We start from the raw sequence: 26,281 nt of genomic DNA, 5'->3' as shown, positions 1-26,281 counted from the left end.
GATTGTTGAGAAAAATAGAACACAGGGTTATAATGTTATTTTCTTTCTGGTAGACCTTGGTGAAAACCTTGCTCTTTTATTTAATGAGCTATTAATATTAATAGGTTCAGCTGATTATTGCATCATCCAGGCATGGATAAACATTCCTTTTGAAGTATATTATATAAAAATTATTCATTTGGAAACTTTGTAATTTTTTTTTGTATATATAGGGGTTCTGGGGATGAAACCCAGGGGCAATTGACCCCATGCCGTATTCTTTTTTATTCTTTATTTTGAAACAGGGTCTCATGAAGTTGCAGAGGGACTCACTAAGTAGCTGGGGCTGTCTGCAAACCTCAATTCTCCTGTCTTAGCCTCCCAAATGCCTTCACCACCACGCCTGGCTGAAACTTTGTATTTTTAAACTGCATTTCTGCCATTTGTTAAAGACTTAAAATGTTGAATGTTTCTTCCTTGGTATGATAGATCTTTGAACAGAATTTATTATTTTATTGCCTGTGGAAAATTACTGTAGGCAACTCAAGATTGATCCTTTTATTCATTCAGTATATCTTTATTGAAAAAATATTTATTGAATATTAGGATACTAGAATATACTAGTATTTGATGAGAAAGGCAAATAATATACAAGAACATTTAAATTTATTAACATACCCAATAATAATGAATGTTGTTAGTTAAAAGAAATATAATTGACTGAAGGGAATGGAGTGGGCTGAAGAGTTGCAGTTTTATCCTTGGTGCTTAGGGAAGGCTTCTGAGGTAAGGTAACTTGGCATCCTTATTTTGGAAATGGTGAAACTAGACCTTTGAGAGGGCCCTCTGTCAAACAGAAACATGGACCATGCCTGGCCTCCTGACTCTGACAAGAATTGTTTGAATCTATATTTTTTCTTGAGTGGGATCATGATTTAATATAAGAACCAGCAAATAGGAATTATCTTTTATCTTTAAACTTGGCTCTTGGCATCCATAGTCCACCAATTCTAGACCCTTCGGTGCTTATGTTGTTCTTAGTAACAGGTAGAATAATGGTCTCCCAAAGATGTCTATCTAGTTATCGCTGGAACCTGTGGATACAACATGTTCCAGGGCTGGGAAGAATTAAGGTTGCTATTAGCTGACTTTAAGATAGGTTTGTTATCGTGGATTAGCTGAGCAGGTCTAGGATAATGGTAAAGGTCTTTACAGATAGAAGCCGCAGCAGGAGGAAAGGTCAGCAGTGTAATATGGGAGGCTTGGCTTGCCTTTGCTGGCTTTCAGGGTAGAGGAAGGGCCCACACCAAGGAATGTAGGTGGCCTCTAGAAGATAATAAAGGGAAAGAAAAGAATTCTCCCCCAATACTTCCAGAGGGGTGCTGTGCTGATTTTAGGCCAAGGCTGTCCATGTTGGACTTCTGCCTACAGAATTGTAAGGTAACAAATGTGTTGTTTCAAGCCACAAACCTTATGGTCAGTGATAGGAAACTAATACAATAAGTAATACAGTAAGTGTTCCTGTAGCACTTGCATATGGCTTTATTTCTCAGAGTTTGGGGTAGCAAATACATCTAGGCAAGGGAAAGTATGCAGAAAATCGTAGTGAAACTGGTATTCTGTGGGTATGTCTTTTCTAATGATTGCTTATGAGTGTTGTTTAAGTGATGATTTTACTTGACAATTAGGGCCTGATTCTGTACTGTGGAGGCTTTAATGCTTCCTCTTCTGCAGGCTTCAGAAATGCTATGACAGATATAAATAGTATGTAGGATTCTTTTCATCCATAAACTATTTGGTTTTGAGTGCAAACATTTTTTAATACAGAGATCCCTGGGTGCCCATATCGTCTTATTTCTTTACCTTAGAATGTGACTTTTTTCCAAAGACCTCAGTCGATTAAATATTTCATAGCAGGATGAGAGGATGATGAGAGTGGGAAATTTCTGATGGAGCTGAAGGTTTTTGTTTGTCATCCACATCTCAATCACTAGGGATTTCGCAGTTCCGAGGCATTTGGTTGGCGATGGGCTACTTTTAGTCTTTACAGGACTCTAGGGGAGGCTCTGGACTTAGCAAGTAGGAAATTGTAATACTTCCTTTCCTTTCTAATAGTAATCACACTTAGATGTGTTTGAAACATACATTTATTTATTTGGTCATTTAATTTATTTATGGGCTTGTGCTTGCAAAGTAAGTACTCTATCACTGGCTAGACCCCACTGAAACCATTCTTTTTAATGCTGCAGTAAAATCAAAAGAATATGTCTTCCTTTTTTTTTTTTGTATTGTAGATAGTATAAAACAAAGGGGCAATTAGATGAAACATGTCACTGTTCGTTCAGTTTTGTGTTCTAGTGAGATAGAAAGTTAGCTTGGAAGGGAGGATGATATGAGTTTGCAGTTTGAACTTTGGTCTATAATACACATAATTGTCATATTTTTAATAACTGACATTCACTAAATAATTCTAGATTTTATGCTTTGTGTACATTTGCTACATTTAATTATTATGAAAATTCCCTGAAGTACATATTATCCCTTTTCATAAAAATGAGGTAAGTTAAAGTAGCTTGCCCAGCATATGTACACAGCATATGTAACACAGCATATGTATGTACAACTGGCATAAGGAAACATTATTTTAGTTAAGAAGTTTGGATAATTCTCCCTTCTTCACTTGTGCTTTTCTCTCTCTTATCTCCTTTTTTTGTTTTATTGTTTTTGGTTTTTTTTTTTTTTTTTTTTTTTTTTGGTCCTGGGGATGGAACCCAGGGGCATTTTACCACCAAGCTATACCCTCCGTCTTTTTTTTTTTATTCTTTATTTTGAAACAGGGTTGCACTGAGTTGCAAAGGGTCTCACTAAGGGTCTCACTAAGGAGCTGAGACTGTCCTCCTGTGTTAGCCTCCCAAATGCTAGATTATAAGTGTTTGCCACCATGCCCCACTGTTATTTACTTTTATTGGTACATCTAGTCTTACATTCATTTTCCTCCCTTCCAGTACCAAGTGTCCATGTTGACAGTGGTATGTCCACTTGTGTACACAGAGTTAAAGGTCGTGTTTCCACTAATGAACCTCAGCCTTTCTCCCCCTTTACCTTCCTCCCTGGCTTCCCTGAGGATCCCCATCATCCGGAGTCCCTCTGATATTCCAAATACTTCCTACTTCGAGCATATTAGAGAAAACGTATGTCCCTTCTCTTTTTGTGCTTGGTTAATCTCACTTAACATAATGTTCTCCAGGTCTTTCCATCTTATGAATGACATACTTTTGTTCTTTATTGCTGAGTCGATTTCCATTGTGTGTATTTTCCATAATTTTGTTATCTGTTCATCTGTTGATGGGACACTTAGGTTGTTTCCATAGTTTGGCTATTGTGAATTGTGCTGCTATAAACATGGGTTTGAATATATTACTGTAGTTCCCTGGAAATATACCCAGTATTGGGATAGCTGGATTGTATGGTGGACCCATTCTTAGTTTTCTAAGGAATCTCCACACTGATCTCCATAGTGGCAGAACTAGTTTGCACTCCCACCAAAATAGAAGAGTTCCTATTTCCCCACATCCTCACCAGCATTTATAGTTATTTGACTTTTTTGTGCTTGCCATTCTGATTGAGGTTAGATGGAATTTCAGTGTAGTTTTGATTTGCATCTCCCTTATTGCTAATAATGTTGAACATTTTTTTCTGTATCGGCCATCTGTATCTCTTCTTTTGTGAAGTATCTATTCAATTCAGTTGCCCATATCTTGATTGGGTTATTTGGTTTTCTAGTGTAAAGTGTTTTAAGCTTTTTCTTTGTATATTTTGGGTATTAGCCCTCTATCAGAGAGATAGCTGGTAAAGATCTCCCATTCTATAGGATTTCTATTTATATTCTTTTTTTGTATGTGTGGTTCTAGGGATGGAATCCAGGGGCATTGTACCTCCATGCTGCACCCCCAGCCCTTTTCTTTCTTTCTTTCTTTCTTTCTTTCTTTCTTTCTTTCTTTCTTTCTTTCTTTCTTTCTTTTGTGGTAATGGGGGTGGAACCCAGAGGCTTTCCACCTCTGGGCCATACACCCAGACCTATTTTATATTTTTATTTGGAAATAGGGTCTCACTAAGTTGCTAAGAGCCTCACTAAGTAGCTGAGGCTGGCTTCAAACCTGTGTGATCCTCCTGTTTCAGCCTCCCAAGCGCTGGGATTACAAGCGTGTGCTACCACGCCCAGCTTTATTCTTAATTTTGAAACAAGGTCTCACTAAGTTGTGAAGGCTTCAGTCACTAAGTAGCTGAGGCTGTCTGTGAATTGTGATCCTCCTGTCTCAGTCTCCTAAATACTGGGATTACCAGCATGGGCCACCATGCCCAGCTTCTTTTTAAATTCTTAATGATTTTCTTTGATGGGCAGAAACTTTTTAGTTTGATGCCATCTCACTTGTTAATTCTTGTTTTAATTTCCTGGGCATTGGAGGTCTTGTTGAGAAAGTTACTGCTTGTGCCTATGTGTTGGAGTGTTGAGCCTATGCCCTCCTCTAATAGCTTCACAGTCTCTGATCTAACTTCCAAGTTTTTGATCCATCTCAACTCTATTCCTGTGCAATGTGAGAGCTAAGGATTTAGTTCCATTTTTCTACAAATGGATAGCCAGTTCTCCCAGTACCATTTGGTGAAAAGGCTATCTTTTTTCAAAGCATATGTATTTGGCCCCTTTGTCAAAGATCAGTTGACTATAAGTATGTGGGTTTGTTTCTGTATCTTCCATTCTGTTCAATTGCTTTGTGTGCTTGTTTTTTTTTTAATTTATTTTAATCAGTTATTTAATTTATTTATTTTGCGGTACTGGGGATGGAACCCAGGGGGATTCTACCTCCCCCAAGGCTATTTTTTATTTTTTATTTTGAAACAGGGTCTCACTGAGTTGCAAAGGGCCTAAGTAGTAGCTTAAGGCTGTCTTTAAACTGCAATCCTCCTGTTTCAGCCTCCTGGGATTACAAGTGTGTGCCACCATGCTTGGCTTTGTGTGTCTGTTTTTGTGCCAGTACCATACTATTGTAATTACTATAGCTCTGTAGTATAATTTGAAGTCAAGAATTGTGGATGCCTTCTGCATGGTTCTTATTGCTGAGAATTGCTTTGGCTAATCTGGGCCTTTTGTTCCTCCCTATGAGATTTATGACTGCTTTTTCTAGGTATAGGAAGAATGTCATTGGTATTTTGATAAGAATTGCATTGAATCTGTAGATCACTTTTGACAGAATCGCCATTTTGATGATATTCATTCTGCCTACTCATGAGCAAGGAAGATCTTTCCATCTTCCAAGGTCTTCGTCATTTTCTTTCTGCATGTTCTATAATTTTCATTGTAGAGGTCTTTTGCATCTTTGGTTAGGTTTATTCATAGGTATTTTATTGGTTTGAGATTATTGTAAATGAAATTATTTTCTGTACTTTTTCATAGATTAATGGTTAGCATATAAAAAAGCTACTTATTTCTTTAGATCTTATCTCTGTTTTTACAAAATGACACTGGTAAACTATCAGGATATATCTGATCATCTTTATTTCTCATCTCTTATAGCATCTCCTGGATTTTTTTTTCTAGCACTTGAATACTTGTCTCAAATGTGTTTTCATTGTGGGAATTTGGGTGATGACTGTTGAGAGCCCTGGTGCAGTTCAGGTTCTGTAGGGGTAAACCCACCAGGGGAGTGGCCTGGGAGAGGAGGCCATTTCCTCCTGATAAAGGAAGGGGTGAATGCAGGGGTCAGTCCTTATCTCTGGGAGGGCAGGATGCCTTTGATCCTTTCCCTAGCTAGCACAGGAGGCTGGAGAACCTCCCTCAGCAGCTTGTGAGAGGTAAGTACAGCAGCATGCCAGCTTCTCCAGGACATGGTCCCGGCTGCTGCAACTTCCACCTCTGTTCCGGGTACAGGGCTTTCACTTTCCCTCCTGGGTTTAAGTTGCCTCCAGAGTATCTTGTGGAGATATTAGTTTCTGTAATTCTCCTTTCCTCTCCTTTCATTCCATCTTTGGGCTAGTTTTGTTTAAGAGGTTAGCAGCACAGGTAAGCTGTCTTGGCAGAACCATATTTTGTTCTTTCCTTACTCGCAATGTCTTCAAATAAGACTGTACAATAGTGATCTATTTATCACCTTTTTTATTTTCTTGTCTTTCGACTTGGCTAAAATTTCTTTTTTTTTTTTTTTTTTTTGGTGGTACTGGGGCTCCTGGAAGCCCTTCTACCTCCGGGCTACACTCCCAGACCTATTTTTACATTTTTATTTGGAAACAGGGTCTCCTAAGCCAGAGCCGCGGCTGGCTTCGAACCTGCGCGATCCTCCTGTCTCTGCCTCCCAAGCGCGGGGATTACAAGCGTGCGCCACCACGCCTGGCGACTTGGCTAAAATTTCTAAATTGGTTTTGAAAAAATGAAAGTGGTAGTTGGCACCTCTGGATTGTTTTCTGTTGATGATGGGAATGTTTATCTTGTTTTGTTAAGAATCATATTTGCTTTTGATTTTAAATAATCATGCCCAGCTCTTAATTCTAGGCTCTTCCAGAAGAAAATTTCTTTTAATTTGCTGAAATTCCTTTTTTTTTTTCTTTTTACTTTTTTGGTACTAGGGGATTAAACCAGCTCAGCTTCTATCTCCGAGCTGCATCCCCAGCCCAGTTTTTTTTTAAATTTATTTTTTATCTTGGAATAGGGTCTCACTAAGTTGTAGAGGGCCTCATTAAGTAGCTGAGGCTGACTGAAAACCTGTGATCCTCCTATTTCAGCCTCCTGAGATTACAAGCATGTGCCACCATACCCAGTTTTTTCTTTTTAAATGAAGAACTAGTGTTGAACTTTATAAATGCTGTTTGTTTGTCAGGATGGCCCTGGTTTTTTCTTTTTTTGACTTATCAAATGATAAAGTCACATTTCTTAACATGCAGTCTTTGGATTTCTACAATATTTTTATATACTCTTATCAGTGCATTATAGTCTCACATAATGTAGCTCATAGTGATATACAAATGTTTACTGTTAACTTAGGAAATTGGGTTTGATTTATGGTAGTCTATTTAGAGCTTTTACATTTAAATTCCAATGTGATCTGACTGAAGCAATGTGTATTTTTTAATATACTCTGAGAATTAGTATTTTTTAAAATATACTCTGGGAATTATGATACTACAGTTTTACTGCCTTTTAAAAATGATAAGAAGTTTTTGTATGTTCCTAGTATTGGGCAGTTTGAGTAACTTTGGGATTTTGTGTGTGTGTGTGTGTGTGTGTGTGTGTGTGTGTGTGTGTATGTGTGTCTGGGTATGGAACTCAGGGTTATTCAACCTCTGAGCTATACCCTCTGTGTCCTATTTTAGGCTTTATATTGAAACAGGGTCTCACTAAGTTGCAGAGGGCCTCACTAAATAGCTGAGGCTGTACGCGAACCGGGATCCTCTGGTCTCAGCCTCCAGAATGCTGAGTTTACTAGCATGCACCACCACTCCCAGCTGGAATTTTGTATTCTTTGAAAGATATTTAAATAAAACTTGTAGCTATCAGAGTTTGAGCCAGGTAGTATGCTGCAGGAAACAGGTAGTACTTTGATGACTTTCATTTCTCAGTTTATTCTGATTATCTTACTTGATTTGTCTTTAAAAAGTACTGTATTAGACAACTTATCATTACTATGATAAAATACCAGAGATGATTTATAAGGAGGAGAGATTATTTATAATCATTTTATAGGAGGGTAGGCTTTTTGGCTCATGGTTTCAGAGTTTTTAGTTCATGTTTGGTTGGCCCTGTTGCTTTTGCCTGTGGTGGCACAGCACATTGCGATGTGAGCATGTGGTAGAGGGGACCTGTTCATCACTTGGCAGCTGGAAAGCATAGAGTGTGATAAGAAGGGCTTGGTTCCAGTGTCCCTTTCAAGGGCACACCCCAGTGACCCAGTTTCCTTCCATGAGGTCCCACCTTTTAAAAGTTTTTCCCATTTCATAACACTATGGATTGGCAACCAGGACTTGAGCACATCTAAACTATGGTAAGTACTAACACTTGGACTTATTAATGATTCTGTTTTTTATTTATTAATTCATTTTTGCTTTTTCATTTGTTACTTTTCTCTGTTTCTCTGGTGCTCACCTTCCTGCCTTCAAGAATTCCTTGGTCCTTCAATTCTTAAGGCTGGAACTCTTAAACTTTAGATTACTCTACTCCTCAGAGTTCAACCTGCTGAAGAAAGATGGTGGCTGAGACCAGAGGGTGCAGGGTGTGGAGATAAAAGAGACAGAGGATGCAAGTGTAGTTGTCTGCCCTGGAGATCAGTCCTCAGGGGAAGATGGGAGTCTGCTGGAGAGAATTAAGCAGGCTCTGAGTTGGGGGGCACAGGGTTGGTAGGAAGGCTAGGAAGAAGCTGTCTACCTTTTGTTCTTGTGGTTTATGTTTATTTGAAACAAATCAGGGTGTGCTGTGAATTCGATTTCAACAAATGTATCACTTTCTCCTTGATTTTGGTAGCTTTTGATTTTTATTGCTAATTTCAGTTTTATGTTTGTCTTCATGGAAAGTACAGAAAAGCTGTAAAAGGCTTTGGTGTGGGGTGGCTAATAAGGTTTTTTTTTTTTTCTTTTCTGAAGATGTGCAATCAGAAATGCTTGAGAAGTATTTAAACCTTTTATAAAATAAATAATTTCTCCAGAAGTTAGCATTTTTCTATTTTTACATAATATGCAAATTAGAAATAAAATAATTTTTTTCTGAGCATTCAGGACCTCTATTTGCTACTACTGCTAGAAGATGATCAAGCTGCATTTCTGTAAATGTATCTATAGTTTCTACTTTTCACATTCAGGATAGCCACCTTCCCACCTCTCTTTCCCCCTCATCCTCTTTTTGTGTCTAAACTAACAAATAGTTTAGTTGATCTTCTGGTTCTCTTGGTTGATAGTCTCTGATTTGGAGTATGGAAATCTAAATGAGAATGTCTGAGAAAAGCTGCTTACTAAACCCTGTTTACTGTTACTCAGACGTTTGTTTTCACTGGTCTTTATTAGGTACCCGCAGTTTTGTTAGGTGAAGTTCAGAACAGTGAAAAGGCATAAACCCTACTTCTAAGGATCTTGTGATCACCAAGGGATATTGGGAAGAAAGGAAAAGAAGGTTATGTTGGCTTTAGTGGAGGAAATTGTCCACCTGAATGGCATATCTTGAAGATTGGTGAGGTTATTCCATATGGCTAGAAGGAAATGAAAAGCTTATTTGCTTTTCTGATTTTTTCCCCTCTTCTATATATTCTTATCGCTTTCCCAATATAAAATAAATGATGAGAGTTGATCCTGTTTATGGTATGTGGCTTAGGGCATGGGAACCTTCACCTTATTTTTTTTCCTCCTTGAATTGAACATGAAATTCTGATACTACGGGGCAAAGGAGAGACCAGGGTTTATGAAGACTGCATATCTTGTGAATCTTAAGTAGAGCTCTTCAATTATTATGGGCTCAACTTTTTCTCACTTTCCTGGTCCAAGTCTTTTGGTAAGGAAAGCAGCCCTGAGATAAGAATCATAGTTTAGTAGATAAAAAGTTTTAGTGAGAATGTTGAAAAATTTCTTTAAACGTAATATTTATTTTTACAATAGATATGGTATGTATTTGTTTTAGAATATTTAGGAAATGCTGGCAATAACTCAAAATAGTGATTTTTATTTACTCTCTTTAATGGCCACAGCAGCCTGTGATTTCAGTCCTGTTATCACCCCCATTTTACACATGAAGAACCTAAAGCTTAGGGAGATTACCACTTCAGTGTGTATTATTCTTATTACTGCCAATATGTTTATACATTTCTTAAGTAAAGTTTAGATCATATAAAGTAGGTTTTATGACCAATTTTGTACCCTAACAAGATGTTATTAAATCATCTTTTAAACAGGTTTTAATGTCTGTAATATTTTGTCTTTTGAAATTGATTTAACCCAGAGTTCCTGACTCTGGCACTATTGGCATTTTGGGCAGGATACTTTTTTGTTCTGGAAATTCTTTTGTACAGTATAGCTAGCTCATTTAGCACAATTGACCTATATCCATTAGATACCTGTAGCACTTTTCTTCTACTTCCTACCCAAATGTGACAAGGAAAATGACTCTAGGTGTTGCCATGTAAGTGTCCTTGGGGTACAAAATCACCTTTGGTTGAGAATTATGTACTTAATTATACATATTCTGTGCTTTTAACAAAATAAATAGATAAATAGATATAAACCAATATAAATAGACTCATGGTAAATTTTTTATCTATTGGAAAAAGTATACCTATGAAATCTAGATTACATTTATTAGGTAATTTCAGCTCCTTTTTAATTAATATTTTATAATCACAATATTGTTTGAAATTTGAAAATGTAACCTTATTCTCATTCATGTCACAGTGTAATTGCTTGTCTGTCAGCAGTCTGATGGGAAGGCATCCTGGGAGCTCTGGCCACCGTTTTTTATTGTAAATGAATTCCATTATCTCCATGTCACTTTCTTAAAAAGTTTGGTCACTGAGGCAGCTGTAATACCTTGTGTTATTAATAGAACCCTGAAGTTACTTTTTCAGCGTGTTTATGTAGTTTTCTAGATATATTTTGAAACTTTAGAAGGACCTATAACCTATCCTAGATACTCATCTTTTTGTATGAAAATGTTCTGCCTGTAATAGAACGTGTGTGTGTGTGTGTGTGTGTGTGTGTGTGTGTGTGTGTGTGTGTGTGGTGCTGGGGGTGGAACCCAGGGGCTTTCTACCTCCAGGCTACACCCCCAGCCCTATTTTATAATTTATTTGGAAACAGGGTTTTACTTAGTTGCTGAGAGCCTTACTAAGTAGCTGAAGCTGGCTTCGAACCTGTGTGATCCTCTTGTCTCAGCCTCCCAAGCACTGGGATTACAAGTGTGCCACCACGCCCAACATGAACATTTTAACTATATGCTATAGTTCTAATATAGCATCTTAGAAATATATATATATATATATATATATATATATATGTATGTATGTATATTGCAGTTACCCTTTTTAGAAAGTCTCATTCATCTTCTGCATAGGTGATTTAGGCAATACAATGGTAGTTGAAATAATTAGGTCTGAAGTTATTTCAGGTATTTTTTATACTCCCCCCTCCCCCGATCATGGATTTCTCATACCCTTTTGGAAAAGTTTAGGATCAGTGTGATATATTTGAAAATGACCTATATATGTGTGTACATTGAGTGATAACATTATACCTTGAAATAAATGCATGTATCCAGTAATATATAGTTCTTATCTACTTATTTTCCCTTTGTTGATAATGTCATGTGGTAGTGTTTACATCTATTGTTTATAATACCATTAGTTGTATTTTCAAGACTCAAATTATGTGTTTTGGTTGACTTACATAGTATTTGTTTCAATTAGGCATTGAAAACTTTATTTGTATATGACATCTACTATTTTTATTTTTCTGTTCTCCTGCCTTCTCTAACAAATAGTAATTATAAAGAAGAATTATAGTATATCATGGTGCTTCTATGATGTGAATTATTTGCAAAGAGAGGGAATATTTTAAAATGTCAATTTTCAAAAACTCAACTGTTCTGATAATGGATTTTAATAGCTGTTTATATATATTAAACTTATAAGGTTGACTATCAGTTTTGAGTATTCCATTCTCCTTAAGGTAATTATAGTTCTAAAGAGAATATCCTAGAGGAAGAAAGCCTTTATTTTATACTTTCACACTCATGGTTGATTATTGATTTGCTTTTTATTAACACTTGGATTTTTTTTTTTTAACTGTGGAAGTTCAAACTGCATGAAAGCAATGAGAATATCTTTGGAGATGTTAGTGTTTCCCTATTGTAGCTTTAAAAACATTAGATATTTATTAAAAGGATTTGCCCCTAGTCAGATGTAGTTGATGACATGAAACCAAGTAAACTGTTCATCTGATTAAAATTCCTGGTGGTTCAGCTGAGGTCTTTCTCCAAGGGGAAGCAGTCTAGGAAAGGCCATCTGCGTAGAGTGAGATTGCCAGTTGTTTAATAGTGCTCACCTGGTGTGTTTCCACTGGCTTAACATGAGCTTTATAGGACATTTCCTGCCTTTGGTATTTTTCATTTTATTAGGAAGTGTTATCCAGAAATTAAAATTTAATTTCTGTATGGATAGGAATAGTAGAAAATGTAAGGATCTTTCAGTTAACTTCTGGAATTTATGACACACATTGTTTTTACAAGTAAAATTCAAGTTTGCATTTGGAATGTAACAGTGGTGTATATCGTAAAATGTACTAATATGAAGCTAGCCTCAGCAACTTAGACTCTCTTTCAAAATAAAAAAATAAAGTGGGCTGTGGTGTAGCTTGGAGATAGCATGTTCCTGGTTTCAGTCCTTAGTACCCCCCCTCCAAATAATAGTACTAATGTGTGAAAGAAAAATATTGATAAAGCTAAAATAGGATGCAAATGTAGAATGATTGGTTATAAAGAAAGAAAGAAATGTCTTATGCATAAATTTTAAATCATCAGGTGAAAAGCAAAGTATAATATTCTTGTTGGTATATATGTCCTAATTAGGTAATAGGATTTTGTCCATGGGAATTTGGAAATTTATTGTATGGGGACAAATTAACAATAGTAACACGTTATTGAACTGCCATTCAGGCAGAAACCCCTAATTGTTTTTAATATGTTATTCCCCCAAATAATTTTTTTCCCTTTTAAGTTGAAAACTCAGAAAGAATGACTACAATATGACATTTACTTTCAGATAGTGTTCTAGAATTTCATAGGATGGTTTAAAGGATTTGTCTTTAATTAAAAGTGCTGTATACTTAGTAAAAATCCATGTTAGTTGAGGAATTGATTCTTTTTAAAGGAAAGCTGCAGATTTTTCTTGTATGAGTAAATGTCACTCTGTTCATATCTTTGCTTAGCTGCAAGTCAGGACTTGTTCTCTTCCACCAGGTTGTCATAGCAACGTAGTTAACTGTCATCTCAACTCTTGATGGTTTTATTTGTAGGTGTGTAAGATTATTAAAATTTAACAAAAATTATTGATTTGTTTTTTATTAGCTCTGAGTTGTTTACCATGGAAGTTCAAACTGTATGAAGGCCTTTTTTCTGTTTAGGTTTTTTAAATTAAAGTGAAATTCTATATTAAATCTACTTGGTTTTTAGAATATATTTTATTTAAAATGTAATATAGAGTGTGCAGCAGCAGAATAACCTCGATGAATGGTATTTTTCAGTCACTTTCTGTTTTCTTTGTTTACAGCAAGGAGAAGAAAACCTTAAAAAAATTCACCTTTGTCCTACTTTTAACTTAACATAAAAGATACCTGTCAGAAAAGTGTGAAATGGTACATCAAGTGTCTAATATTAGAGTTTCATTTTATTTATGGTTTTTGAAACCTTGCATGAATGATTCAGTGAACTGTGTTGTGAAAGTATTTATTTTTGTATATTTATGTGAGGGAAATTATTTGGTTTTCACTTATAAATAAGACAGGCAAACCTTATTTACAATAACTTTATCTAATGGTCCGTGGATGAGTGCTTTTATGCAAAATATTCAAGAGGCTAGAATTAACTTTTCACATTGGATGCACATTTGATGTACAGACTTGCGCAACAGGTGGTATCTTATTATAAAGATAACATTCAGGATTCAATTTGTATTTAACACATTTACTCAAGAATGTACACATCATCTGTACCACATTTCATGTAAACTTTGTAATCATTTCTATTTCTTTCTTGGAGCAACATAAGTAGAGGTTATTGTTGCTTTTTGTATTGGTCCCTTTTCAAGTTTCTTTAGATTTGGTTAATGTGCTATTTCATATTTATATTAAAAGCAAGTCAATTTGGGGTATAATAGGTCCTTGTGTTGGATTGATTATCAAAAGATATCAAGGTATTTTTTTACCTAAATATGACGTCCTGTGTGTAACTGCCCTTTTATACTTCCTTTTTTGCTATTAATTCCTATAGTTATTCTTGGAAAGTTAATGGTATACACACCATCTTTGATTATAACACTATGTTGCTACATAAACAACTGCTTTTGTATACTTTAATCAAATTTAAGATAGTTTATTAGTGCACTGGTAAAACTAAGTGTTTTGTAAAAAACTAGTTTTTTAAAAATTAAGTTTTATTACTGTTCTTGTAGCTACATGATGGCCTCCGGTAACCTTTACTTTCCATTATTCATACCTTTGTGTCCTTCTGTCCCACATGTATTCATGACTGACCTGTATGATCAATGGAATATTGTAGAAATGACATTGTGTTGTATCTAAGGCGAGGTCATAAAGCATAACGCTTTCATTTTGTTGTCTTTTGACTTCCTCATTTTGGGGGAAGCTGCTATGTTCTGAGGACATTCAAGCAGCCCTATAGGAAAGTCAATGAGCCAAGAAGTGAAGCTTTCTACCAGTAGCCAAGCATCATCTTGCCAGTCATTGGAATGAGCCTTTTTGGAAGCTGATGCTCTTAACTTTGGTTAGGTCTTCTCATGGTTGCAGCTTCAGCTGATATCTTGCCTGATACTTTGGGAGAGAACTCCAGGGAACTACCATGCTGAGCCACTGCTGAACTGCTTGGTGTCAGCAACTGTGTAAAATAATATATATTTGTTATGTATGTATGTATGTATGTATGTATGTATGTATATATGTATTTATTTGGAGGTACTGGGGATGGAACCCAGGGGCCTTCTACCTCCGGGCTATACTCCCAGACCTATTTTATATTTTATTTGGAAACAGGGTCTCTTAGGCCAGCGGAGGCTAGCTTCGAACCTGCAGGATCCTCCTGTCTCAGCCTTCCACGCGCGTGGATTACAAGCGTGTGCCACCACGCCCGGCTCGTTGTTGTTGTTTTTAAACCAGTAATTTTGGCATAATCTATAATGCCATAATAGGTAACTAATGTACCTCCTAAGTAAGCACATTTTAAAATGCTTTTTATTAGTCACATAGTTTGTAGGCACAGGAATTTCAGAGACTTCTGTTTTAGTTTATAGAGTCATTTTCACAGGAGACTGGGTACTGTGTTCTACAAGGCATTGACTCAGAGCATTCATAATTGACTTTGATTTTCAGTTTTGTCTCTACCCACTGTGTGCCTTGAGGAAATCACTTAAATTTTCTGATAATTTTTACTGAAAATCTATTTAATAAGGGATAATTATAGATAAATCTCCATAGGATTTTTTTTCCCTTAAAGTCAGGGTGAAATAAATTTTATTCATGGCATATAACCCCTTTCCAGGTGAAGATGCAGATCTTTGTCCCAAAGGTACATTCCTTTCAGCATTGGACAATGGTTTTTGTAAGCATCAGAGTTTGTGGCGTCTCCCTAGGGTGTCCTATCTATCTTATAATCTGCAATAGGCAGAGCAATTATTACTCTGTCTTTTTTTTTAAAAACCTAGTCTTTTTATTATTATCTGTCTTATGTGAGATTTCTTTCATCTTTATCCTGCTTGCGATTGCATATCTTCTTGAATTTGCTTGTAGATGTCTTAACAGTTTTGGAATATTCTCAGTTGTTATCTCTTTAAATGTTTTCTTTTGTTCCTTTTAATTTTTTTCCTTATCCTTCTGGGATAAGACTAAGGCTACCTTAGCAAATAAATGTTTTTAAAAACTCTTGATTATATGTTAGATAAACTGAATGTATTATGTAATCTTTTAGACAATAAATGTCTTAAAAGTATGTGTGACTTTTGCACTATATTCTACGTCTCATCTATTCTTCATCGTGTCTTCTATCCATCTGTCCTTTCTGGGCTTCCAAGGACAAATTAATGGAAAATACAAAGAGATTGTTTATGACTTGTGGAACACAGAGACAGGGTCTAACATACTTTTAAAACATTTGTTGTCAGACAGGTGTGGTGGTGCACACTTGTAATCCCAGTGCTTGGGAGGCTGAGACAGGAGGATTGCACAGGTTCAAAGCCAGCCTCAGCTACTTAGTGAGGCTCTCAGCAACCTAATGAGACCCTGTTTCTAAATAAAATATAAAATAGGTCTGGTGGTGCAGCCCGGAGGTAGAAAGCCCCTGGGTTTCATCCCCAGCACCACACACACACACACACACACACACACACACACACACACACACAAATTTGTTGTCTAAAATGATTAAGTAATCTTTGTTTTTACATGTTTTCATCTAACCGATCTTTTCCTTCTGTTTTCCTAAACTTCCATTAAGTTAAACCATTTGTTGACTTCTTAATTTCAGTTACGTTCTTAGTCCTAATTTTTTTTTTGGGGGGGTGGGTCTGGGAATGGAACCCAGTGGCATTTGACCACCCCCTGCCCCATTTTTTAAATTCTTTATTCTGAAACAGGGTCTCACTAAGTTGCAGAGGGCCTCACTAAGTAGCTGAGGCTGTCCACGAACCGCGATCCTCCAGTCTCAGCCTCCCAAATGCTGGGATTACAAGCATGCACCACCATGCCCAGCTTAGTCCTAAAATTTTTATTTGATTCTCTTATGTAGACTACAATTGGCTGTTGAAATTTTTTGTCTTTTCACCAATTTTCCCATACATTTCTATTATTTGATTTGAACATACAATCATAGTTATTTTAAAGCCCTTCATTTATAAGAACACATTCTACACTTGATCTTAGCCAAAAGCTCAAAGCCATTAACTGGAAACTGCAATATGATACCATTTATGATATATATGCCACGTATGAGTTTGTTTTTCTCTTGATTTTTGGTTATTTGGACCTATCTTGTGGTATACCTGGTTATTTATTGAACCCTCAGTATTGTATCTGAAAAATCATAGCAGTGCCAGTATTTTTTTATTCTTCAGCCAAAGTGGAATTAGGTTTTCTTTAGTTGACAGATAGGGTGTGGGATTATGTACCTTATTCTAATCAAGGATTAAACTGAGTCAAAACTCTTATGTTTTGACAAGTTTTGGTGTCCCCCATGAACCAGGGATTCTAACTGTGAGTCTGTGATGTGTACCAGGATTCAGCTTCTTCTGGTTCTAGAATTCTTTTTTTTTTTTTTAATTTTTCATTGGTACATTGTAGTCATACATCTTAATGGGGTACAAGATGTTGGAGGCATACATGCACATATCACCCAATTAACCCTTACCCAATTCTTTCCCCTTTCCCTCTCCGTACCTTTATCTCATTCTTGCCTAAGTGATTGACTTTGATATGTTTGTTAATGAACATCATGTACATTAGAGAATTTCCCTCTTCCCCCTTCCATCCCCTCAGTTGGGTCGCCTTACTTCCTTTGTCTAGAGTTCCTTCTTTGACCCATTTTCTCCCTACCTTTTGCATATTAGTGAGAACAACTGATTTCTTATTTTTTTGTAACTGACTAATCTCACTTAACATAATGTCCTCCAGTTCCATCCATTTTCCTGTAAGTGACATAATTGTGTTTTTCTTTATGGCTGAGTAAAATTCCATTGTATACATATCCCATAGTTTTGTAATCCATTCATCTGTTGATGGATGAATCAACAGATTCATCTTGGCTGGTTCCATATTTTGGCAATAGTGAATTGTGCAGCTATGAACATAGATACCCATGCATTAGTTTGGTAGTTTGGTTTCCTTTCGTTTGGGTAGATACCCAGAAGTGGTATTGCTGGATCATATGGTACGTTCGTTCCCATTCTTCTGAGGATCCTCCATACTGTTTTCCAAAGTGGTTGCACTAATTTGCAATCCCACTAACAATGTTTTAGAATTCCCACTCTCTACATCCTCGCCAGCATTTGTTGTTGTTTATGTTTTGGCTGATTACCATTCTAATTGGAGTTAGTTGAAATCTCAGGGTAGTTTTGGTTTGCATCTCTGATTTCTAATGATGTGAAACATTTTTTCATGCATTTATTGACCATTTGAATTTCTTCTTTCATGAAGTGTCTAGTTCACTTGCCCATTTTTTGACTGGGTTATTTGTTTTCTTAGTGCTGAGTTTCTTGAGTTCTCTCTATAGTCTAGATTAAGTCCTCTATTGGAGGAGTAGGTGGCAAAGATGTACTCCCATTCTGTTGGCTCTTTATTGAGGATTTTCATAGATTCCTTTGCTGTACAGAGCTCTTCAGTTTAATGCAGTCCCACATACTGATCAACCTTTTAGTTTGTTGTGCTTTTGGGGTCTTGTTGAGAAAGTTTTTATCTGTGCCTATGTGTTAGAGTGTTAGACCCAGACCCTCTTCAGGGAGCCTCTAATTATTACTTTCACAGCACATCAAGGTAACTCTTTTGCATATTTGAGGCTATTTTGCTCTTTAGTGCCATACCCTACACAGCTTTAGAAATTGGCGATTGTCATAGGGGAAAGTAATTACACAACAAGCTAGATTTTCTGCCTCTCTCTTCCACTGTTATCATGGCCCCTAAAATTACAAATATATTGCTCTATCCTCATAAATACTAAAATGTTTGTTGCCTTCTCTACTCATAGCAGTGACAGTTTTGCCCTACAGAGCCTGGATTCTCAGTTTCTTGTCCTACATGTAAAATTGGTAAATGTTTTTAGGAAGAAAGTGTGTGGGATGCCAGCTCACCTTTTTTTGGTTTCTCTATTGCTTTGGAGGCCTGACTTCTGGTTGAGGTTGCCTCAGTAGTCCTCTGAGGCCTAGGGTAGATGATACATGTTTTATCAAGCCTTTGCAGTGATTGTGTATGAGAGCATTAATGTACCTCAAGATATTTTCATATTAGATGAAGGACGAAGGGCGAAGTCTGTGCAAGTATTTTTGAAGCAAATGTCAAGGAGTATATTATTTTTGTGAACTCTTTTTGTTCAGTGTTATGCTGTTTCAGGTTCTGATACATGATTTTTTTAAATTTCTCATTACTCATGTAGTAAAATTAATTTTTAAATCATTGTAATAATTTTTACAACTGCCTTTGATTTATTAATGCTATTATAGTCAGTATTGAATATTAACTTTATTCCTTAGCTGTGAGAATGAACATCTTATGATGTTATATCAAGCAGTAAGGTTGAGCATATGAAGTTTGTGACAATACAACATGATTGTTTTCAACCTTTGAATTTATCCTAGCAATGCAGTTGATATACCCACTTGGCAAAAGGAAGCATGGCAATATTAACCTTTAGCTAGAGTTGTAGTTACTGGCAGTGGGTGAGGAATCATATCTTGTTCCCCTTTAAGAAATATGTTTTGAATCTTTCAAAACAAACCTACAAAGGCTGTCACTTTTTCTTGCTTTTCATGCAGGAGGAAGAGAGTGAGGAGGAACCCAAACTGAAGTATGAAAGGCTTTCCAATGGGGTAACTGAAATTCTTCAGAAGGATGCAGCTAGCTGCATGACAGTCCATGACAAGGTAAGATGGCACTTTAAGAAGATTCTTGTTTCTACTCTAAGTTTGTACTCTGGAATCCTGGTGTTTTGGTGGGGGTTGTCTGCAGTGATTGTGTCTTCCTGCCACTCCTCATCTTTTCTTTCTCACCAACCAAAACCAAAACCACCCAAATATTTTACATATGCACATGTACCCACCTACATACATGTAATACTCTCCAGGAGTATATCAGATAGAATTTAGATTCCCTTAATTCCTCATATAGATTAAGTTAGGAGCATGTTATGATTAGAAACAGTGAAAGGAGATTATATTGGAGGTCTTAGAAATTAATAGAATTGCCCCCAATTATTACTTGTCTATTATATGAATTAATTGATATAGTCTACATCTGGGTACTTGTTGCAGTAAAGCTCCTACCAACTTCTGAATCCAGGCTAAGTACTAGACAGCACCCTTAGCCTATTCGTGGACCAAAGCAGCCTGTGTTGTTAGAATGATAGCGGCCATATAATTTCAGCCATTGTCCTCTTCTTCCCTAGGAGTTAGTCCCTGAGTGTTAGTCCTTCCTAAAAGGCAAACTCCTAACCTCTGACCCATCCGCTGGCTTCATTCTGTGTTCCCAGCAGTGTTGCTCCATCCTTCCCCTTGCCCCAACCTAATTTTTTTTGTTTTCCCCTTGGTGGTACTGAAATTGATCCCAGGGCATTCTACCTCGAAGTTATACCCCAAGCCCTTTTTATTTTTATTTTTATATATTTTTTTGAAACATGGCCTTGCTATGTTGTGAACACTCTTGCCTTCTTGCTGAGGCTATCCTTACACCTACAATCCTCCTGTTTCAGCCTCCCAAGTAGTAGGATTACGGGTGTCCATAACCATGCCTAGCTGCATAATTTCTTTTTGCTTCAGACTTTGTTCCATGGTAAACATTCCTATACTCAGTAATTTAATAAAATGCCTCTTAAATCTTGTCCTGTGAGCTCTGGCCCTTTTTTTTTTTTTTTTTTTTGGCACTGGGTATTAAACCCAGGGGCATTCTACCTCTGAGCTATACCACCCTATTTTTATTTTGAAAAGGTATCTCACTAGGTTGATGATAGTCTTACATGTGTTGAAGCTGTCCTCCAACCTGTGATCCTCCTGTCTCAGCCTCACTACTACCCCTTCTTTTTGTTGCTTCGCCCGACTTCCTGTCCCTTTCCTTCACTTAGTGGAGATTGCCCTTGCAGTTCTTCAGCCTCACTTAACTCTACTGACCTTCACATCCACTCTGATTCATCTCCCACTCTTTTTTTTTTTTTTTTTTTTGGTGGTACTGGGGTTCCTGGAAGCCCTTCTACCCGTGGGCTATACTCCCAGACCTATTTTTATTTTTTGGAAACAGGGTCTCTTAAGCCAGCATGGCTGGCTTTGAACCTGCGCGATCCTCCTGTCTCTGCCTCCCAAGCGCGGGGATTACAAGTGTGCGCCACAACGCCCGGCCATCTCCCACTCTTAAGGCCACACTCGAGGATGTCCTCACCTGGAACTTGAGGATCTTTAGTCTCAATTACACTCTGTTGACTCCTTTTATCTTTCATGTTCATTTCCCCACAAACTTTGTTCTGTGAGTTTAGAGAGACTTGATCTTTAGTTCGTTCTTTCCTTTGTGTGTCTGTAAAGTGATTAATATCCTGACGCGCAGCATGTGCAGTCGTCTTGCATCCTCATATCTTTGTTGTGCCCCTTAGCTCTAACCTCAAGTCTGAATCAGTGGGTGCTGTATAGTGACCAAGCAGCCATGCGCTGGTACAAGCTCATATGCCCAAATACACTTGTCACTAATTGTTACTTCTCCTTCATCATTTCCTGCAGTCTTCAGTTCCCCTTGCTCAACCACTGTCCCTTCACCCTCAAAGGACTGTGTTTCTGCTTAAGAAAACTGAAACCATGGGGCTCAAGCAACATCAGTTCCTGACCCCTCTCCAAGCCTGTCTGAATCCACACCCCTCCTTACTTACTCCTAGGAGGTTTCTTCCTCCAGTTCAAGGATCTTTTTTTTTCCTCACTTTTATTGTTTACTTTATCTCATTTCCTCCTTTCTCTCTTAAAGATACTTGCTATGTCGTGAGGCATACCAAATGTTCGCCTGCAGGTGAACCACTAATCTAATTTCTGTTTCTAAGAGGTTTTCCTATGTATATATCAGATAACGACAGTCATATGTATTCAATCTCTTGTGTCTGGTTTCTTTCCCGTAGTGTAATGCTCATGATATAGTGTGTATCTATTGCTGAGTAGTATTCTGTTGTATGAATGTATCACGTTTTGTCTGTCTTTTCACTAGCTGATGGACATTTGCTAATTTAAATATTACGTTGTTTTTTTTTTTTTTCCATTCACCATCTGATGGAAATTTGCTGATTTTAAATTGTGGCTCTCTCTCTTCTCAAACTTTTTTATTACATCCTCTTATTACTTTCTGTATAATTTCTGATACCTCCTTCCTTCAGTTTTCTTTACAACTATATTCCCCTTGTATGTTGGTTTTCTTAAGATTTGGTCCATTATCCACATTTCTTCTTGATTCATACTTTCTCTTTGTTTTAAATTTCATGGCTTCTGTGCCCATTCACAAAATGGCATTCATCAGAATAGCATGTGTATTTATCTAGGTGTCTTCTAGACATCTGTCTTTTGTCTCTTTTTCCTGAGCTTCAGCATGTCCACAGTGAACTCACCTTTTCGTTCTAGACTTGCATCTATTTTTGTCCGTATTTTATTTGATGTCATCCCCACTTCCTTTGTCCTCTAAGCCTCCTGTTCCCCACAGCCTTTTCTGGGTCCTGTGATTGTCTTTCTCCCTTGCTTTAGCATAAGCCCTCATCTGATCCTGCCTGAACTTGGTAAACATGAATCTCTTGAGCCTCTCGTTTTTCCTCTTAAATCTGTCTGCTTCTTGGTTGCAAGGATAATGTGTTAAAAATACAGATTTCAAAATCCTCGTATGTTTTTCATCATCTAGTAGATTAAATCTGAGCTCCTTAATGTGGTATGTAAGACCACCGAGCCCATCCTTGCCTGCTTGTCTTCTGTCTTTCACTTTCTGCTGTCAGTGTGGAACTATGGTAGCAGCACTTGGCAGATTTTTACTCACAGGACCTTTCTTGCTGGAGTTTACCTCACAACTTACCTGCTTTAATCCACCCCCATCCTGAGCCCTTCTTCTCTGTTACATCAGACGTTCATCATTTCTCCACAGAATTAATACACGTCCTATGAACTAATTTATTTTTATTCTAATTTTCTTTTGTTCCCGTCCATTCATAATACTTCTAAAGTAATATTACAGAAGTTCTGATCTGATCATACTGAAATTCTTTATTGATGTCCTGATATATTTTGTGTGTGTGTGCTACTGGGGATGGAACCCAGGGGCCTTCTACCTCTGAGCTACACCTCCAGCCTAATTTTTTATTCTTTATTCTGAAGCAGGGTCTCACTAAGTAGCATAGCTCACTAAGTAGCTGAGGCTGTCCGAGAACTGCCATCCTCCTGTCTCAGCCTCCCAAGTACTGGGATTACAAGTGTGCGCCACCACGCCAGGCTGACTTCCTAATATTTTAGTGTTTAGGACTGCCCTCCCTGCTTTCTCCACTTTCCCACCTTTTGTCTCTCCAGCTTTTCCAATCTCATTACCTGCCTTTTTTTCCTGGGCATAGATAAGATGCTTTATCCACATAAAACTACTTATGATCTCTTGCTTTTTGTGGTATTCAGTGCCTTTGAACAAGTTCTGTCATTCTGCCTAAAATGGTAGTGCCAGACTCACAATACCAGCTTGTTCTCTTTTCCAGTTGCTCCCTCAGGTTCAACATAGCGGTTACTTCCCATGTTCCATAGTCTTACAGATACTTTCATGTTTAGCATATTCTTTAAATTTAATTGTAATTAATCACTTTTTGTGTATATCTTCTTTAATATGCCATGATCTGTAAGTCAGATTACTCATTATATAATGCTTTTATTGCTCATAGTGTTTTTTGTGTTTGTTGAATGGAGAATTGAATGAATAAAATTGAGAAAACAGAGCTAGTCAATTTATTAGCAATATACTTAAAAACCAGCTTGACCAGAGCCAGTGATTGGGAACAGGATTCAGCATTGACTTTTAGATCATGAACTCTTCATCTGAGATCCATGTTTCTATTAAGAGGAGTCTAATCCATTTGAGAGTATCTCCATGGTTTATTTTTGTGGTTCTGGAGACTGAACTCAGTACTGTAAGCATACTAAGCAAATGCTTTACTTTTGAACCATATCTCTTACCCCATATTTCTGTTTTTAATTTTGGTTCTAACTCTACAGCCCTTAATTTTTCCAAGGGAAGTCTCATCAACAACTAGAATTTATTTTCCTAGTTATAATCTTTAAAATATGATGAAAAGATGATAAAGGGAGATGAGGTAATATTATTGGGGTGACCAGATTTCAAATGTGCTATTATTTTTTCTTAGGATGGTTTATCATGCCTTCTACTTGTTCACCTATGTAAAATCCTGTTTTGCTATGTAAAGGCAGTTATGCCCAGTGGATTTTGAAGGTTGGAATGTCCATTGTGATAGTTGATAGTGAATCAACTTTCTGTAATTAAATATGAAGGGGACTAATGAGATTATATTTATTCTTTGTTTACCTGGATTTTAAGTGCTTTCAGGTTAAAAAAAGAAATGAGATTCAATGGATATAGAAATTCAAGGCAGAGACAGGAGGATCTGGGTTCTCAGACAGCCTCGGCTACTTAGTGAGGCCCTTTGCAACTCAGTGAGACCTTGTTTCAAAATAATGACTAAAAAATAGGGTTGGGGGTTTAGCTCAGAGGTAGAATACTTCTGGGTTCCATCTCCAGTACTGCAAAAAAATAAATAAATAAATAAAATAAAAAATATATAAAATCAAGGCTTTTAATGGTAGAAAGAAAGTAAAATTTGAAGGATTTGTATTTATATTCTGTCACATTTGTGGCCAACTTGGCATTTTACAGTTTTTGTAATTTAAGTACTCAAAAACATTAGCAAATGAATATATGACTCACGCATAATTTTAGTAGTTCCATAAATATGATCAGCTTATGAAACTTTTTTGAACAGCATATAGCTATTTTTTAAATGGAATAGCAATAATATTTCTAACCTAAATGATTAAATGGTTTCCTAAACAAAAGGTAGCTTTTCATAAAATCAGAATTTTTTTACAAAAATATTCTAAAGCAATTGTACCTTTGGGTTGAAACTATAAAATTAAAATAGCTACTGTTTTCTGTCATAACTATTAATGAAATTAGTAATTTGGGGGGAAAAAGAAGAAACTAATATGTGAATAAAATACCCTGTGTAGAACTGTTGAAACTTTCCTCAAGTGAACACAGAAGTTCAAAAATGGCCTTTACAGTGGTGCCAGACAATGGCACGATATTAAAGCATTTTAAGGATTCAAGCTCCGTATTTTCCTGACAAACTAAATATAGTATTTATGAGGAGAATCAATACTGTGAGATACTTGGGGTGGAGTTAGCTTTTAAGACTCATTCTTTTACCACAGAGAGTCTCAGAATAGAGTATCACTTGTTTCCAGTTAGTATTTTATGTGGTGGTTTTCTATTCAAATATTGTCAGAGTGTCACTGTAGAGATAAAATTACAACCATTTTTGCCCTCTATTTCTGGTTAGAATGTTCTTTTGCTTTGGAGAAAACATTCCTGTTTCGTTTTAATATTCAGACTAATTTCCCCCCAGAATTACCTCTAGCCCCTTTCCCTTTCAGTGTCCGAGCTTCCGTTTTCACCGGGCTCGCTGTCTGCCCTGGATGACTAATCGTCCTGGCACCTGGTGCATTCAAGCAGGCCTGTGCAGTGGCGTCGTCATACCTAGTTATGTCTGCACACCTGATGTTTTATTAACCAGTATTGATTTTTTTCCCCGGGGGACTTTTTCTTCCTGAAAAAAAGGCAACCTTGCAGGAGTGAAAGGCATTGCAGGGGATGAATTTCTAACGAACCCCTTCTTTCCCTTTTTGTGACTTTTCTTTAATGTAGCTTCATATTTTAAGTGCCCGAACTGAAATTTCATTTAAAGCAATTCTATTTTGATAAATCCTTTTAAATCTTGACTTTCTATAAGGTTATTTTTTAAAGATTGTGCTGCTTGACTGAAATGCTTAGTAGCCTGTAAATTTGAGCATTTCATTATAGGTTGCAATGAAGCATGCTTGCATGCAATGAAATTCAGAGAATTTTGAACTTTTTGAGTAATGCTTAAAGAAATAAAAAGGAAGAAAAATCTTCATGTTGTATTTGAGGTAGTCCTCAAGTTTCCTCTGGCTTATTTAGGATCAGTTGAAAGAAGAAACAGGGAAATATGAACTAGTTTTATATTGTGAAATGAATATGTAGCTCAAGTTATTTGTTGACAGAAAAGGATTTTTTGCATTAGAGTATAAACATTTATACTCAAATATTATACAGTAACTTTTATAGAGGCATCCTGAAGATAACTAATAGTATAAGTACATCTGAGGGTTTTTTAATTCTTCAGTATGGCATGGATTATTTATTCCAAAAATATTTACTTTATGTATGCATTTTTGCATTGAAGTTAAATGACAGTCCAGATTTTCACACTTGCCATAAATTAGGGGGAGTTTCTTAATCATTTCCCTCTTACTCTGAGTTCAACTGTAGGTTGGTTGTGCTTTCACAGCTCCAGTTTTAATTTACTGCCTCAGTCCGTCAGGCATTGTGTACAGACTGCATATACACCATTAGTTGTCAGTAGATGAGGGTCCTCATGAGTCATTCTGACAGCTAGCTTGCACTATCACAATAAAATAGGCCCTGTTCTGTCATTTTCCTGAAGCTGGAAACAAGCCTTCTCTAAGGAATGTATATCTCCCGAGATATTGCAGAATAT

The 26,281-nt window shown here is 36.8% G+C and overlaps 1 protein-coding gene across 3 annotated transcripts in view; it reads left to right on the top strand.

Annotated features, from left to right (window-relative positions):
* Positions 1 to 26,281, top strand: part of VPS41 (VPS41 subunit of HOPS complex) — a gene marked incomplete at both ends in the record, with an annotated part of 185,786 nt that overhangs the window by 30,090 nt on the left and 129,415 nt on the right. For 2 of the 3 annotated variants that reach the window (XM_080701308.1, XM_080701306.1), the window contains one exon: positions 19,245 to 19,352. In XM_080701308.1, coding sequence (XP_080557434.1) covers positions 19,245 to 19,352 — 108 coding nt within the window. The remainder of the gene's footprint in view (positions 1 to 19,244; positions 19,353 to 26,281) is intronic. The other variant, XM_080701307.1, reaches the window with a different exon arrangement.

The sequence above is a fragment of the Muscardinus avellanarius genome, assembly GCF_963383645.1.
Source record: "Muscardinus avellanarius genome assembly, chromosome: 9".
NCBI lineage: Eukaryota > Metazoa > Chordata > Mammalia > Rodentia > Gliridae > Muscardinus > Muscardinus avellanarius.
The sequence above is the reverse complement of the archived record's forward strand: the minus strand, read 5'-3'. Positions and strand labels throughout refer to the sequence as shown.